This window comes from Dunckerocampus dactyliophorus, chromosome 9 (assembly GCF_027744805.1).
Source record: "Dunckerocampus dactyliophorus isolate RoL2022-P2 chromosome 9, RoL_Ddac_1.1, whole genome shotgun sequence".
NCBI lineage: Eukaryota > Metazoa > Chordata > Actinopteri > Syngnathiformes > Syngnathidae > Dunckerocampus > Dunckerocampus dactyliophorus.
The window spans coordinates 10,023,669-10,040,542 of NC_072827.1; the positions used below are offsets into that span (position 1 = coordinate 10,023,669).

The 16,874-nt window shown below is 42.2% G+C and overlaps 2 protein-coding genes across 3 annotated transcripts in view; one reads left to right on the forward strand and one right to left on the reverse strand.

Moving 5' to 3' along the window:
* Positions 1–8,450, reverse strand: part of edar (ectodysplasin A receptor) — a 53,885-nt gene extending 45,435 nt beyond the window's left edge. The window contains exon 1 of one of the 2 annotated variants that reach the window (XM_054787569.1): positions 8,061–8,450. The gene's annotated coding sequence lies outside the window, so the exon portion shown is untranslated. The remainder of the gene's footprint in view (positions 1–8,060) is intronic. The other variant, XM_054787568.1, reaches the window with a different exon arrangement.
* Positions 7,748–16,874, forward strand: part of LOC129187830 (E3 ubiquitin-protein ligase SH3RF3-like) — a 133,416-nt gene continuing 124,289 nt past the window's right edge. The window contains exon 1 of the mRNA XM_054787567.1: positions 7,748–8,545. Coding sequence (XP_054643542.1) covers positions 7,784–8,545 — 762 coding nt within the window. The 5' untranslated portion in view covers positions 7,748–7,783. The remainder of the gene's footprint in view (positions 8,546–16,874) is intronic.

Here is a 16,874-nt window from a genome sequence, read left to right on the forward strand (position 1 = left end):
AAAATGCAAATGTAAGGCATTCAGAAGGCACATTAAAAAGACGTTGGGATATGTACTGCAGTATTCTACACTGGTCACTAGGTGTCGTTAATGTTACTGTAATGTTGGGTGAGACATGCAAGCACCAGACTTGATGGTCGGAACAACAGGTTTTTATTGCAGGTTTGAATGATCTCACAACTCGGGCTACTGTTGCGGCCGTAACCCACGCAAAGCTAAAACTCAACTCTGAACCCTCGACGTCTCTTCCTGTCTGCGCCAGCGGAACACATTTGCAGCAACACACACAAGCACGAGTCCTGTTTATGTCTAATATGGCTTATTTTCTTTTATTATGTCTACTATCTTGGGTAATATGAATGTAAAGGTGACTATAGGGGTGTTATTTCATGTCTGGAGGGCTCTAATAATGGTAAAACCCCCATATAGAAGGTTGCAAACGTGTTTTCTATGCTTAACTACGAAAATATTCAATTTATAAATCAGGAATCCTACTTTGTGGAAATTCACTTTATCACTGTCAGGTCTGGGACCAAATAACCACAATAAATGAGGTGTTAATATTTTGGTAAATAGGGCTTTTGTGTACAGTGAAGAAGTTTTAGGTCTTTGAGTTCGGGTCATAAAAGATTGGAGCAAAAACGAAAAGTGTTTATATTTTGTCATTAGTAGGTAGAAGTAGTACCTTATCATATCTGATTTTGTCAATGGAAAAGCGGCATTACCAGCGAGAGCCGTGTTAAGCCAAGTTGGCATTGTGTCGTGCAAAGAGGGCAAGGAGTCTACCATTTGAATTATGGGGTGCAGGTATGCTTTCCTTGTGACACAAACTGTAAAAAAAAAAAAAAAAAAAGGTAAACAATGTAATTTCTTCTCCGCATGGCAACCCCTGCATTGAAAATGTCCTGGCGTATAAAACCTGTGTGCACATTACTTTCTAGTCTACCTTTATTCATGTTAAAGAACAAAGCTAAATTGAAGGAAGTTAGCATGAATATGCACAGCATCTGTAATGGACTGTCTACTTTCTTCCTACATTTCACTGTCACAAACTTGTTTGGGCTTTTTGTGCTCTTTTGCTCCTTTGTCTGAGAAAATAATGGGGAGAAATATTGGCATGAAACCATAGGTTATTAATGGACGGAACATCAAAACAAAGCAACACTGCAGGAAGAGGTTTATTCTTTATACCGTGATTTCCTCTCAAAGTACAAACGCATGCACGTTACGTTATTTTGAGACTGTAATTGGTGTGAATGTGAGCGTGAACGGTTGTTTTTCAGTCAATAAGGTGGTACCTTGTCATTAATTCATTCCCAAAGGTCAGACAAAAACTGAACTGTAAGAAAACCCAGGCAATTTCCCCCGTTGGAAATAATGTAAATCTAATTCATCCACTCCAAAATATTAGCACAGATACATTTTAGAGAGAATAATTATAGTTTACATGCATAGAACAATGTGAAATAATTATAATTGAGAAGGATAAAACTTATTGTTGATGCAGACTTCCCGTACATCCTGGCGAGATGGAGTTCTGTGGTCTTTCTCACCTTCTTTATCGCATTATTGGCACTGGCAACTTTCTTTGGCCCCATGGCGGGTTATTTAGCAGCTGTACTGCTGCACGGACAGTGAGTCGGCAACGAGGCTGCTGCTTTGTTTTAGCACTCGATTTCATGGAATCAATACAGTACAGGGCAAATGGAAAAGTTGGTTATGTGCAATATTGTACGAAAACCGATAGGGATGGAAAATTTTGGTGGAAATTTTCAACAAAAGCCGAATCATCTGAAAATTGAGGTTTTCTATGATTAAATCTCGATGATTAAATCCTCCCAAAGTCAGCTTGGATAAGATGTAACTTAGAATAAGTAACTTAGAACTAACAATCGGTATAAAATGAATGAATCAAAGCAAAAAGAAAGCAAATGCTTTATTTAGGGTTGGTCGCTCTCTTTCCATCTCATCTACCAGCTACACAGCTTACCAAGTGCAGGGTAAATTGTTGTTCAAGCAGGATGGACTTTAAACCACCCTAGTGAACCCACGTAACACTTTCTTTGACTTTTTAGCACCCCTGATAGCCTCCCCCATGCTCACACACGCACTAACTACTCCTTAACAAGGAAGAAAGAGACGTTTCCATGGTAACTGCCGTGTCAGCTAACCTACTTTTGCATGAGCCAAAGCCATTGGTTGATGAGAGGGATGTATGGTTGAGACACAGGCATGAAAACAACACACCTGAGTAGCCATGTAAACACAAAACGTGTGCCATAAAGGCGATGCCAATTGAAAAAAAATGAAGTGTTGCTTATATCTGTGTTGCAAATAAAGCAGGTGAGTGCAGTTTGTGTGTCGTACGTGTTGCAGCGGACTAGACTGTTTATGGCGACGATAAAAGTCAATGTTGCTTGAATGCAGTGTTTAGAATGGTCCTTACATGCGGCCACAATTAAGAAAAAACACAGGTAATGCAGTAGGGGGAAAAGACCCGCAAAAATCATCATGTATGAGGACGTATTTGTGTTAAATGTCTCAATACTGATGTCATTGCGGGAGGATTCCACGAATGACACCGACAAATTCACCTAGTCACTCTGTAAATTCTTCATTTATATGGCTTTATTACTGTCTCCTTAAAAGTATACACCCGCACATTTGCAATTTTTTAAATACCGGTAATCATTTTTCTCCAAAATGGGCTGCTTTTGGCAGAAAAAAAAGAATGCATCATATATGAGTTTATAAGTACGTGATAATACAGGGAAAATGTACAGTACAGTACAATGTAGCACTGTTAAAAAAGCCCACCGTTTGTCAATGTTTATGTCTTACTGATAATGCTTTTTTTGCCAAGTGTTGGGTTTCGCACTTTTTTCCGCGGACATTGAACGCACCAAAGTTGCCGAGAGACGCGAAAGTGAAACGTATGCAGTGGCAGGTTTTCATTATTAATTTCTTCCAAAATGTCGGACGAAAACTGAAATACAGTAGTACCTCGCACGTAAACCTCCTTTTACGTAAATTCCACTGAACGTAAAGAATTTATGTAAAGTTTTTGCATCGTATTACGTAAGAAATTCCATATAACGTAAAGCGTCAAGTCAGTGCAAGTTCAGAAATTCGATTTGAATTTCTGGCACGACAGAGAGAGGGAAACATTTTCCATGACGAACAGAGTATACTTGGTGACGCCTTCTGACGCTTCACGCTCTCATTGGCTGATTATCGGGGCACCGCCTACACTCTCATCTCATTGGCTGACTTATACAGGGCGTACGTGAGTTTGTGTGAGAGACAGGCTTCTCCCTTCAACCTCCCTTCCTCATCGTAGTCGCCCTTAAACTAGTTCATTTACAGTAATCTTATTTATTACCTTGTTTTATATTGGAATGTCACTCTACTGTGTTTATGCTAACATTTTCTTATATTTTCCCACCATATTTGGTGGACTTTGAATATTTTGAAGGGCCAAAGGGGTGAGTTTGGGAAGATCTTGGAACGGATTAGGCTATTTACATATATTTTACGCTTCGTATAACATAAAAACCCTATAACGTAAATATTCTCGGAACGGATTATTTACGTTGTAGGGGCGTCTACTGTATACAAAAACTATGGCAATTTTTCCAGCGTTGAGATTTTGCATTCTGTTTCATGTGTGAGGATTTGTTGGACACGTGTCTGGACCCCAGTATGCAAAGGTGAAAACTGGTGTGTGAGGAACAGTCTTTTAATGGATTCTACATGCAGCTCAGGAACAAAAAACTAGGGTATCGCGGAAAAATGGTAGCAATAATAACTTAAACAAATACCAAGGCCGGTCAGGCGGAGCTACACACGTGAGCAGAGAAAACCGGGCAGGACTGGATGGCCGACGGCAGCAGGAACAGCACATGACATGGAGGGTCAGCCAGGAGGAATCACCGAGTGCCATCCAGCCGCCACGGGTGAGCATAAAAAGGGGTGAATGAAAATGAGGCACAGCTGCGCACCTCCTGTAGCTCCGCCCAACTAGAGAACCCCGGGATCTGCACGGTAAACACAAAAGCAGATAATAACACAAGGGAAAGGAAATATGAAACCCAAGCTATACAACGAACACAAAATATTGACGGGTGTCGACACAGAGCGTGACATCATGGTTCTTGAACGCACCATAGTTGCTGCACGATGCAGAAGTGAAACGTACACAGTGGTAACTTGGTTTTCGTTACACATTTTTTTCTAAAAAGCCCTCCGAAAAACAAACATATGAAAAACCGAGACAATCTGTCAAGCATTGACATTTTGCACTTTTTTTGCCAGCCCTTGAAAGCACCAGAGTTGCTTGTGAGACGGAAAAGTGAATTTGTTTTTTCTTATGAATTTGTTTCAAAAGGTCAGACAAAAACCAAAACATTCGAAAACCGAGGCAATTTTTCGAGCGTTGCGATTTTGCACTTTGTCCGTCTTTCAACGCACCTAGTTGCTGCGAGAAGCAAAAGGGAACTCTGTTTTTGCTATTAATTTGTTCCGAAATTTCTGCTGAAAATTGAAGCGTACGAAAACCGGGGCAATTTTTGAAGCACTGACATTACCCACTTTGTTTGGTGGTCCTTGAACACACCCTAGTTGTGTGCTGTGAGAGGCAAAAGTGGGTTTTGCTACGTTAGCACGAGCTTTGACAATCAATCTGACCTCAAAACTGGCAGCGAGGTGAGCAAGCAGTGTGGATTATGTACAGTCGATGCGGAGAAACGCCTTCTCTAGCCTGCCAGCGTTAGCTTGACACCAGGATAAAGGCTACACCGTGACTCCCATTCCATCTTGTCACTGATTAGTGGTGAGTATCTATATATTTTTTACTTAAAATGTGTTTAATAAGTGTGTGAGGCATATTTAAAGATTAAACTTGGATTGTGTTGCGAGGGAACAATGGCAATTGAAGAGAGAAGAGAGCAGGATGAATCTAATCAAAGAATTACAACAGTCACTCTTACTGTCACTCTTATTCGAAGCTGCAGGAGGAAACCCTTTTTCTCCTTTATCATCGTCAAGACGGCAAACTACAGTCAGGCCTGACGATGCTTCTTAAATGGATTGAGGGGGGATTTTCATCCAATAATCAGTTTTGAGCACTTCTTGCTCTAGTTCCCCTTTAATGCTCAATTATTGGCTGTGGACAATTACATAAAGCATGATGAACCACATTGAGCGTAAGACCTGGCTGCCGATGATAAAGAGAGTGACAGAGATGATGAATTCGGGCATGTTGCCACCACTTGTGAGCGGAGTATTCAGTGCTTGCGAATGGCTGTAGCATCGCAATATTCCACAGTGGTGCTACGGGGGCGACAAGCGGAGCTTCAAGAAATGGCAGGTCCCGGTGGATGTCATGCAGTGGGACCCCCATTGCTTGCGCTTGACCTTCATTTGAGTGCCAGACAGTCTTGTTGCAGTTCAATCAGAATTTCATTTTAGCTTGAATATGTGAACTTAACCTTGCTTTGGACCTCATTCCCTCTCAGGAACTCTCACCAGCCACGGCATTATACATTATGCGCACAATGTTGCACCATAACTGAAAACGGTGACAAAAATTCAGCTGAAGCGTTCGAAAAAGTCTAGCGTTCAAAAATCAAGGTTGGACTGTACATTTCTGAAATGTTATTTTTATCAGCATCCACTCTTCCGATGTTCTGAACCTTTTTTTTCATTGTCAGTGTTGTATCGATCACAGCAATGCTGCCAGAAGGAGGTACCGTAGTGTGCATGTCAAAGATGTCTCTTGGTTTGAAGCACACGGGAGGCTGCGTCCCCCAGGAGATGCACAGGATGTACGCAAACGTAATGTGTGAGCACAAAATTCCCCAAACAGCTAACGAAGACTGAGAAATTATTATTCTATCCATCCATCCATTGCACAAATTTATCTGCACTTTTTTAGTAAAAATAAACAAATAAGTATATATATATATATTAAAACAACTATATCGTTACTTTTTTAAAAATAAAACATAAAATTATATAGGAGGGCTTAACAATATTGTACGTAGGCTTTAGCCCCCATAAAATAGGCTTAATGACGTCACTGGTGGGAGCTTTTTGATCGATCAGACAATTTTTCTCCTCTACTTATTTTGTACAAATGTAAGTGTCTTTAAACACACACTGACATGAATCGTTCCGTAAGAAATATGTTACTTTTGGGAGCACTTGACCTGAAAAACATTGACGGCCCCTGCTTTAGACTAGTGATTCCCAGCCACTGTGCTGCAGCACATTAGTGTGCCGAAGGAAATTATTCAATTAACTTAATTGGTCCGAAAATAATTATTTATTGACTGCAAATCACGTATGCTTGTTTAACAATCGATGCCAGCAACGCATAGTAACAGGGAGAACACTTGCATGCTCTTCCACTAGATGGCAGAAGGCACACAATTAACCTGTGTATCCACCTGTTGCCATTAATACAAGAGAGTGGTAGGTCATGGCGTGCTTTGTGGTGATGTGAGAGATTTTTCTAGCGTAAAAAGCACTGCTTTAGACCATAAACTAGCTGCACCTTAATCAACAGCACCTGTGCTGGTTGCAGGTAAGCATTGCACTCATTTTAGCCTCAATTTAATCTCATATTCCCATCCCATGAAAAAACACTACATAACCGAATTAATTTGTGGAGTGCTTGGCACGAGGAGGCGATAGATCCAGCAGATGGTGCTGCCAGGAAAAAAGCACTGACATGCTTGGGATGGTTTGGCCTTGGTGGAGGTCTGCGCTCTACTGGGTGCCGTTTAAGTTCATTTTTTGCAAAAATACATCAATATCTATAGGGTTTCCCGCCCACATATGCACACGCCTTTCGCATAAGCGCTCCACCCCTGAGCTTTTCATCATGGGTGGCAATTAGCCCCCCACCCCCTGTCCCTCAGCCAGCAAAGTATGGCTTCAGTCACATTCTAACACACCGGGACGAGCCCATGCTCCTAATCCCTCTGGCGCTGAGTGCGAGAGCGGTGCAGGTCTGAACAGGTGGACAGGGAAAGCAGGCCCCGTCACGGCTGAGAGACAACACACACAAACTCTGCACACACACACAAACTCTGCACACATATATGCATTAACCTGCCCTTTTGTCGATGGAATAGCTCCTGTTTATCTTCAAGGAGCAGATTGGTTCCATGTCATCTTTGTAACTGCAGCATGTTTTGCTTTTTTTTTTAAGTTATGCAAAGGTCACATTGGATATATTCTTGATTACACTCTAATATTGCATACGTAGAAATGAATTTATGGGTGCAACGTGACTTCTTCAGCATTGTTTCCTGATGGCACCTGAAATGCCATTCATCACACCTTTAGTCAATAACAACCTACAATGAGAAAAAAAGAATTGTCTGCAGGAGATACATTTCACCACCGGGGGGCAGAAAAAGGCAATTATTCCACTTCAGCTGCTCTCAAATGAGAATCGTTTTGCTTAGGGACACGAGATACTGTACGGTAATATAACATACAAGAATTTATTTTAAAAAAATAGAAATCGAATATAATTTTGCCATTATAAACACAGTTTATGTAGATTTACCAATACGTTTATAATTGTGATTGTAGTTTGCTTGCTGACGCCACCACTCGGCCATCCTGTTTGAAAACGAACTTTTTCTTTATTTTCCTCAAGCTGCAGCACCTGCCCTAAAGTCTTCTGGCCCCACAGCTCACACTTTGAAACCCTCTTGGGCTTTTTGTGGCGTTACTTCACTCGCCCCGTGGGAGATGTGACGATAAGCAGATGATTGAAAAGCTGTCTGTCTCCTGCTTCTTTATCAATGCAGCTATGCGCACGCGCCACAATTGTAACAAGCGTGATGATGACGATGATGATGGTGGTGGTGATGATGAGAGCGTGACCTCAGTGCTTCCAGCACAGCCGTGGGAGAGACACGCTTGCCAGCACACGGAGGGACAGACACACGGAGAGGGAGACACGGTGGAGACGACCCGAGAGAGGAAAGTGCAGGACGACGCGCGCGGGGCGTCCCTCCACTGCCTCCCGTCGTCTGGCTTACCAGAATGTTCTACGCTCGCGGTCCATTTCTCCGCCACAAGAACCAGCCGCCGCGGCGTCTCCACGGAGCCTGAAGCCCAGATGATCACCCTCTCCGCCGACATGGACGAGTCTTCGTCGTTGCTGGATCTCTTGGAGTGCTCGGTGTGCCTGGAGCGCCTGGACACCACGGCCAAGGTGCTGCCATGTCAGCACACCTTCTGCCGCCGCTGCCTGGAGAACATCGTCAGCTCCCGGAACGAGCTGCGCTGCCCGGAGTGTCGCATCCTGGTGGACTGCGGAGTGGACGACCTCCCGGCGAACATCCTCCTCGTTCGCCTGCTGGACGGCATCAAGCAGCGGCCTCAGCGAGGGAGCGTCGGAGCGGGCAGCAGGCAGACCTTGGCCGGGGGCTCGCTGCAGGGGTGTGCAGCTGGGATATCCGCGACTCCTGCGGGCAGCGCCATCAGAGAGCTGCCCGTTGCTACACGGAGCTCTCCGGTAAAGGTAGGTTTAACCCTTTACCGAAAACACTCACATTGCATTTCAACGGTTACACTTTTCCAATTAATCTCATCTTTTATTGGCCTCTCAAGGCACACTTCCTTGATACTTTCTGTTCTGGTATGTCAACAATGCTGTTGCTGCTGCAGTGTAACATTTTGGAGAAATAGGTATTTTCAACATATGGAAGAAGGAATTATTTTAGCTCCATTTCCAATAGTTTCGATATAGAATGTGAATGCACTGAGCATATACACAGTTTCCTTTTGTAGAAGTGCATCACAGATTGTGTATTGATTGTGATGCATGAGAAACTTACCTGGTAACAAGATCTATGCACCACGGTATGGAACACTGAGCCTGGAGGATGTGTTCTGTTCATCACTGCAGATGACTCATCTACTCACTAATGTATGTTGTCTATGAACTCTTTTGTTGTGGCCCTGCAGCTTTGTGACTCACAATGTGGCAAAGATGGACTTTGAGCGTCAATCTGTCTGTGATAAATGTTGTCATGGTCGTTTAAAGACAGTTTGAGATGATGAAGAGACAGTGTAGTGTCTCTGTCTGTGGTGCATCCAAGGGATTGTTTTGCAGCATAAAGTGTGTCCAAAGGATTCCAATCATATTTGGAATCCACAAAATGCTTGGTTAATGTTGTGTAGGACGCAGTTTATCATATATAAGCAGGTGTTTGACTGCGTTCCTGGCGTCTCAAGCTTTTGAATGCGGCGTCGTAAAGTCAATATTAAATCAACGGTCACCGCTATTCTTCCGTTTCCACATTAATCCAGACGGAACTCGGGAGAGTAGAAAATCACTGTCTTGTTTTGAGCTATGTACGCCAAGGTGAGGTCTCCCGGCAGCCGTTTACCGTCTTTAGTGGTCCCCGCAGATGTTGCTGTCAGAGTTTAATTTCCAACACATGCTTATGAACGCATCTTTTCCAAGCTGCAGTTCATAAACGCTCCCGGACGTTGGCTTCTAATAAGCTCAATAAATATTTGTAGCCCTTAGTCGGCCTTAACTTCAAGCTTCTTGTGCGCCTCAACTGCAGATAAGATGTAGAAAACACTCAGTATTGTTTGTCTTCATTTCTCCCTAAAGAGATCAGTGCAAAATCCTAATCTTCTGTACGTCAGGGCTCATTTTGTAAGTTACCCGTTAAATGGAATCGGAGTTGATGGCAATAACGAACAGGCAGATGTTGCGTATGGACAAAAGTGTTGGGACACCCGGCTGTTGCACATACAGGAAGCGGGAAAGGAAGAAAATAATAGGACTGCTTCTCACTTTTGCGCAGCCACGCTACTCGACTACTCCCAACACTCGATAGTCATGACCATCATTAAGGATACAGGTCGTATTGTGACCTTGTAAGGCCGATAGGACTGCAACTGACGATTATTTTCTTAGTTGATTAATCTGAAGCTTGATGTTTCGATTAATCAAGTAATCGGTTAGGCCCTAGACGGACCACATCAATATTTACACAAGCAGTTAGGGGTTGGGTCTGTAACGTATCCGAAAAGAGGCAAAACTGTCGGTCACTAGATAATAGGTCTGCTTTCATGGATGACTAAGGAAATTCAAAAATATTCACATTTGATATTTTTAAACAGCAAAAAACGATGAAGCGAATACTAAAATAGTTGTTGGTGTTAGATTAATCATTGCATCTTTAAAAGGCCGCCAAGGAGGCGGTCGATCAACAGTCTCTTAAGTGCAAAAACAAAATAGGCTACTGTCAAACGAAACCACGCCAAAACAACATCAGCAAACTCGACTGTTCTCTCTACACACAGCCACACACACACACACACACACACACACACACACACACACACACACACACACACACACACACAATCTGAACTCGTGTCACATTCACAGACAGTGGGAAATCACCAAACTCTTTAACACTGCAAATACCTGCTCGATGTTGCTAGTGCGTAAGCTTTCAGTGTCAGTTCAGGTAAAATTTATGTATAAGGTCCGACTTAGACCAAAACTCAACTTACATCACGGTCTAGGAATGGGAATCATTTGTAACCCGAGGACCGCCTGTATTCATTTCTACAAGATGTTGGAGTCTGTCTGATGTCCAGAAGAACATGTTAGACCTGAAAGATAAGTTCATTACGAAGGGGTTTCATGGGGTTCATGTCAGGGCTCTCAAGTTCTTCCACACACAGTGCACTGCGACACGGAACCAGAAACTGTTCCTACAAAAGTGGACACGTGTCTCGTCTTAGTGAGAAGAACAATTAAGGCTCAAGGGGCTTAAGTGGTCTCGGCCAACCTGATTGGTTCTATTGGTAGATTGAGAAAGACTCTCAATACTTTATCCACACACTGTAAGTCCATGTTTGCTGTCAGCACTTACACTTATTCCCAAGAAACAGGAGGCTATGAATAATTAGGATAACAATGCAACCCCCACCCAGCCCCCTGTGCACATGGACTCCTTACAACAAGACTTATCTGGCAAGCAGGCCATTGATTGATGCAGTGGAGTGAGTCAGAGTGATGAAGTGCGTTTGCAGTGAGCAGTCATTTGTTCACGGCGTTGAACTGCAATTCAAACCTTCAGTGACATTTCCACTAAGACTTAACACTCCATTTCCGTTCGCTCAATATTCCTAACCTGCGGGACAGGTGAGGTGCCTGTGCATGTGGCAAAGATATGTGCCCAGTTATGGTGGGAGACGCTACCTCATCTGTTATTGAACGCACAAAATGAGTTTACATTCACAGAGAATGGCTAAACGCATTGCACAGGGTTGCTGTGGCCAGCCTGTGTTTGTTTTAGGGTCCCACTGAGAGACCACTCGACTGTGTGTTTGTAGCCTTTAATGCCACTGAACAAACACGCACACACTCATGCACAGGCACACACTCAAGCCGTTACCCTTCGCAATCCCCTGCAGCCACTCTGCCCACGTCTCCTCCAGGCTCCCCCGAGAGCAATGCTCCGTGATGAAAGTGAGAATTAATCTCCTCCAACGGTGGGGTACAGGGCTGGTGCACACTCCCTTGGTGCACACAGGGTCTTGCAAAGTGACTAAAATTTGACATGACACTCGCACACACAGTTATGGATGGTGTCAAACGGGTCAAACAGAACACAAGTTCAAGTGGCGAGGACTGTGAATAAAATGTTGCTACGGAACTCGAAGAAGAGGCAGAACTGCTGAGGCAGCAGCAAGACCAGCGTTTTTCATGCTGTTTGGGCTTTGACCAATAAGACTTTGTCAGGATTGATGATTCCCCCGCATGCTTGAAACATTGCAGTACGCTGCAGAAAGGAAGGGCTTTGCTGTGCCTGATACATTTCGAAAACAAGAAATTAACTGACTTTTGGCTGCAAATCAAACCTTAGAAAATCTTTACAAAAATACATCAGCAAGGGCACTTTCTTCTGCTTACCCGGGTCTGGAAGCCCAGTAAGGAAGCCCAGATACCGAGGCGTTCCCAGGCCAGCTGAGGGACATACAGCAACCGCTTTTACTTCAGAAGCTGCGCCGATTTCCTGTGAATCTCATGGTCCAGCCTTCCCTTACTCGTGAGTAAGACCCCGAGATACCCCTCCACCCAGGGCAAGATCTCACTCCCAACCTGTAGAGTATCGGGCAAGCCACCCTTTTCCACCAGAAAACCATGGCCTCACATTTGGAGGTGCTGAGTCTCATCACAGAAGCTTCACACTCAGCTGCAAACTGCCTCTGTAAACGCTGAATCAGAACCAGATCATCCTCAAATAGCAGAGATTACATCCCAAGGCCCCCAAACTGGACACCCTCAGCACCTTGGCTGCGACTAGACATTCTGTCCATGAACAGAATTGGTGACAAAGGGCAGTCTTGGTGGAGGCCAACATTCACCGTGAACAGGCTGGACTTTCTGTTAGCAATACAAACCATGCTCTAGTTCCGGTTGTACATGGACCGAAAACTTTTTGAGCACCCCCCACGGGACACTGCGAGGAACACGATAGAATTTGCCTTTCCCACAAAGTCCACATCACAAACAAACCCAATCATTCATGCTAGACTACACTGTTGTTAGCATGACGGCTGACACGTCTTCTTCGCATGCCCGGTCCCCCAGCGAGCAGGCCATGCCCAGGCTAGTAAGGCACACTGGCTTATCGTTCATCAGTTCACAGGAGAAGCGAGTAATTAATCTCTTGTTTATCATGGTTGATCGGTTCCTGACCGTGATAAGTGAATTTCCGCGAAGTAGGATTAGTTCTTTATAGATTGAATATTTTCATAGTTAAAGCATACAAAACCTGTGTAAGACCTTCTAAATAAGGTTTTTAACATTATTAGAGGCCTCTAGACATGAAATAACACCCCTAAAGTCACCTTTACACTCCTAGACCCAATATAGTAGACATAATAAGAGAAAATAATACACAATATAGACTCACACGTGCTAGCATTTTGAGAGTTTCCTTGTTGTTCCTTTTTTATTTCCAGTTTCTGTACAGTTGTTCCTGCGGTGGCTATTGTCTCATCAATTCAACATTACTATTTATCATCACAAAGTCTTTGAATGCGTCTTCTGAATGCCTAATATTTGTATTTCAGTTCATTTAGTTGTTTTTAGTCTTGAAAATGCTTAAATTAGGCCAAAAGCACGTAAAATGTACTTAAATATGCATATATTTTTTTACTAATAATCGGACATATTCAACCACTTAACAGCAATAATTTATTAATTCATGTATTTTGAATAGTGATAGAGTAAAGTTGGGAAATTTGAAGCACGAAGTGACGAGGGACGACAAATTTGTAGTTATACATTTATTGATGTTTTTGACATGATACTTTTGCTTTTCTATTCATATTTGCTAAACAAAAGAGTCAAGTGTCCTTCCGGGATAATTCGGCCAGTAAACAAGGTGTGTGTTTGTGTGTGTGGAAAAAACATCCCAGAGAATTGCAATCTCAATTCCAAGCAAGAAAATTGTGATTCATATTTTTACAGAATGGTACATCCCGACTGGGAACTGACCACACACTTCCCTATTGGTTTTTGGTCCCATAAAGGTCCTACAAAGCCCTATTTGGGCTCCTCTAAGTACTTAAAATTTGTAATTTGGCCCAAGGAGTCACCTTCCCAGCACTGTGAGAACCACCAATCCTGAGACCTGTGTGAAGTTGATACAAATAAGCTGTTTACATTGCCATCAAAGCTATGCGCTGTAATGACCTGTATTTACCTGGGGGATGCTTTGGTGACGTCAGACATTACCATGGTAATGAAAAGTACCTGCTATTATCTCCAGAGGAAGACATGACTTTGCCCTTTCATTCCCACTTGTGTTTGTGTAGGTCAGCATGTCGAAGGATTAGTTTGAGGCTCCACCAAAAGGAAATAGCCTGTTATCAGCGCTAATAATGAGCCTATGAAGCATTGTGCTTTGTGCTGACAACGCCTTTAACCTTAAACTGTAAGATCGCCCTAAAGGAGTCATAAAAGTGTGTCCCTCACCAAAGGAAACCTCACAATTTTCTCACACCTTTTTCTGACCTACATCTTAAAAAAGGACAATGTAGGCCAGGGATGTCCAAACATTTTTCCACGAGGGACACATACGGAAAAATGAAAAGATTCATAGGCCACTTTAATATTTTGAGATATGCTGAGAAATTCTATATATCAAGAAAATACTGCATCTCAGCTTTGTCATATATACAGTATACAGTAGGTGAAAAAGCTTCGGTCTTTGCACTTTTTTTCCCCATGTTTGCTGTTGTTTTTTCTTTTTTTCCCCATTTTTGCCGTTGTTTTTTTTTTTCATTTTCCAAATATTTCAATTTTCTTCTTAAATAATCCTCGTACATTTTCTTCACATAATATTATGACTTTATTCCCATAATATTGTAACTTTTTCCCCAACCTAATTTACCAAAAATGTCCATTTAATTTTGTCGTTTTTTATTTCTTTTTTTCCTTTAACATTTCAACTCTATGCTGCAAAATGACATTATTTTACCTCATTATATTTTGAGTTTATTCTCATAAAATTGCCTGTTTTTTTCTGTAAATACTTTGACTTTGATCTCGTAAAATGTTTTAATTCTGCCGTTTTTTTCCCCCCAACTATGTCAAATTTCTTCTTGTAAATTTTCTTCTCATAATATTATGACTAAATTGCCGTAATATTTTGACTTTATTCTTATAACATTAGAACTTTTTCTGCAAATAATTTTCCAAAAATTACAACTTCGTTTTGTTTTTCTTTGATATTTCAACACGTTGCCATTATTTTTGCTCATATTATGCTCGTGTCATACAATGACGACTTTTTCTTGTTACATTACAACCTTTTCCTCTTAATATTTTGACTTTATTCTTGTAAAATTACAGTGGATTTTTCTATTTTTGCTGTTTTTTTTCATTTTTGAGAATGTGCTGCGGGCCAATAAAAAAAGCAGCCACACGCCGCTGCACTTTAGACACCCCTGATGCAGACGATGCGTGCATGTTTTGCTTTGGTTTACCTCGCTTTAGTTTCACTTCGATCACTTTGGTTTGGCTTCATGTCGATATTTTAGCAGAACTCGTAATTGTAATGTCTCCACAAAGGGGAAAAATGTACAACTGCAAGCTATTAAATGGGTTTGGAGAAGGACACAAAACCCCTGTGTAGATGTGTGAATGACAAACAATGCAGTACCGAAACGTTCTTTGCCAAAGGCTCTATACAAATACAAAAGTACTGTTATTGTAATAACATGACAATATGACAGAACCTTCTCTTGGCCCCAATGGAATCAATGCCACCCACCTATTGTCCTCAGTGTTCTCTCCATTTTTACCTGTGGACATTTCGTCCTGAAGTTAGTGTCATCTCCGATCTGCCTCTATCCTTGCCCCCCCGTCCTGTCCATATGCATACACAGTGAGGGCAGATAATGGATTGATAGATGAAGGCAAGGTAGCGGTCAAGGGCAGTTTACAGCTTGTCATGCGTACAACGTTAGTGTGTGTGTGTGTTGTTCATATTTGTTTTGCTAAAATCTAAACAAGCTTGGCTGTGATTCCCACGGGTGTATGGGTGGAATCTCATCATCTCAGCCTATCCTCCCCCCTCCAGTCAAACAAGTTCACACATATACACATAGACGTTAAGGGTTAAGGGTCAGGCCCTCCTCACTTGTGGTGCCACTGTTGTTATGGAGATGAGGGTGAGATGTCAGTGGCCACCGGTCAGGCCCCCGCATTTCACTGGTGGCATTTGAAACAGTAGCCTTGAGTGTACAGTTCACATGTCTGACGCAAAACAATTTGACGGCAAATTTCACATGAGTGGAATAGATTTTTGGTATGAAATCCATGCATCAGAAGTCTGAAAAAAGCAACTGGAAAAAAGCCCAGGAAACATAATTTATATTATTTTTTAATAACATGTGCCCGTATTGTTAAATGAGGTTTAAAAATATGAGCTAAAGTCGCACATGTCTTATGACAAAAAGCAAAAAGCTCCGTTTGACCTGTCCACACACACACACACGCACACACACACACACACACACACACACACACACACACTACAGCTGGAGTTTTTGAAAGTCTCCACTCTTTTCCTACAGCTCAACTTTTAAAGGCAAAAACGTACGAGAGGTGAAAACATTGAAAATTTGTCTTTTTTTTAAAGTATCGGTACTGGTGTGGATGTGGCCTTAGTTTCTTAGCTTGTCTTGGGTAAGGTGCATGACAACACTGACACTGAAAGCCCCCTCAGCCCCGTTATTTGAGAAGCACTGGTTTTGGTGATCTTGGTTTGTGATGTCACAGTCCAGTAATCAGTCGTTTATCACGGTTAATTGCTTCCGGACCCGACTGTGATAAGTGAATTTCCGCAAAGTGCGATTCCTTATTTATAAATGAAATGTTTTTGTTGTTGGAGCATAGAAAACCTGTTTACAACCTTCTAAATACGTTTTTTAATGTTATTAGAGCCCTCTAGATATGAAATAACAACCCTATAGTCACCTTTACACTCGTATTATCCAATATCCATCTATTTTCTATGCCACTTATCCTTACTAATCAATATAGTAGACATAATAAGAGAAAACATTCAAGATTCAAGATTCAAGAGAGTTTTATTGTCATGTGCATGGTAAAACAGCAGTTATACCATGCAATGAAAATCTTATTCTGTTCAACATGACATAACTAAGACTTGTGCTTAGGGGTGCACTGATTTAGGCAAATGTGTGACTTCCGTTTTTGAACAATGCTGATAAAATGACGTGCTGCAAAAAAAAGTGGAGCGGTTCTCTCGGGCGGGGGGGAAAGCGATTTGAAGGCT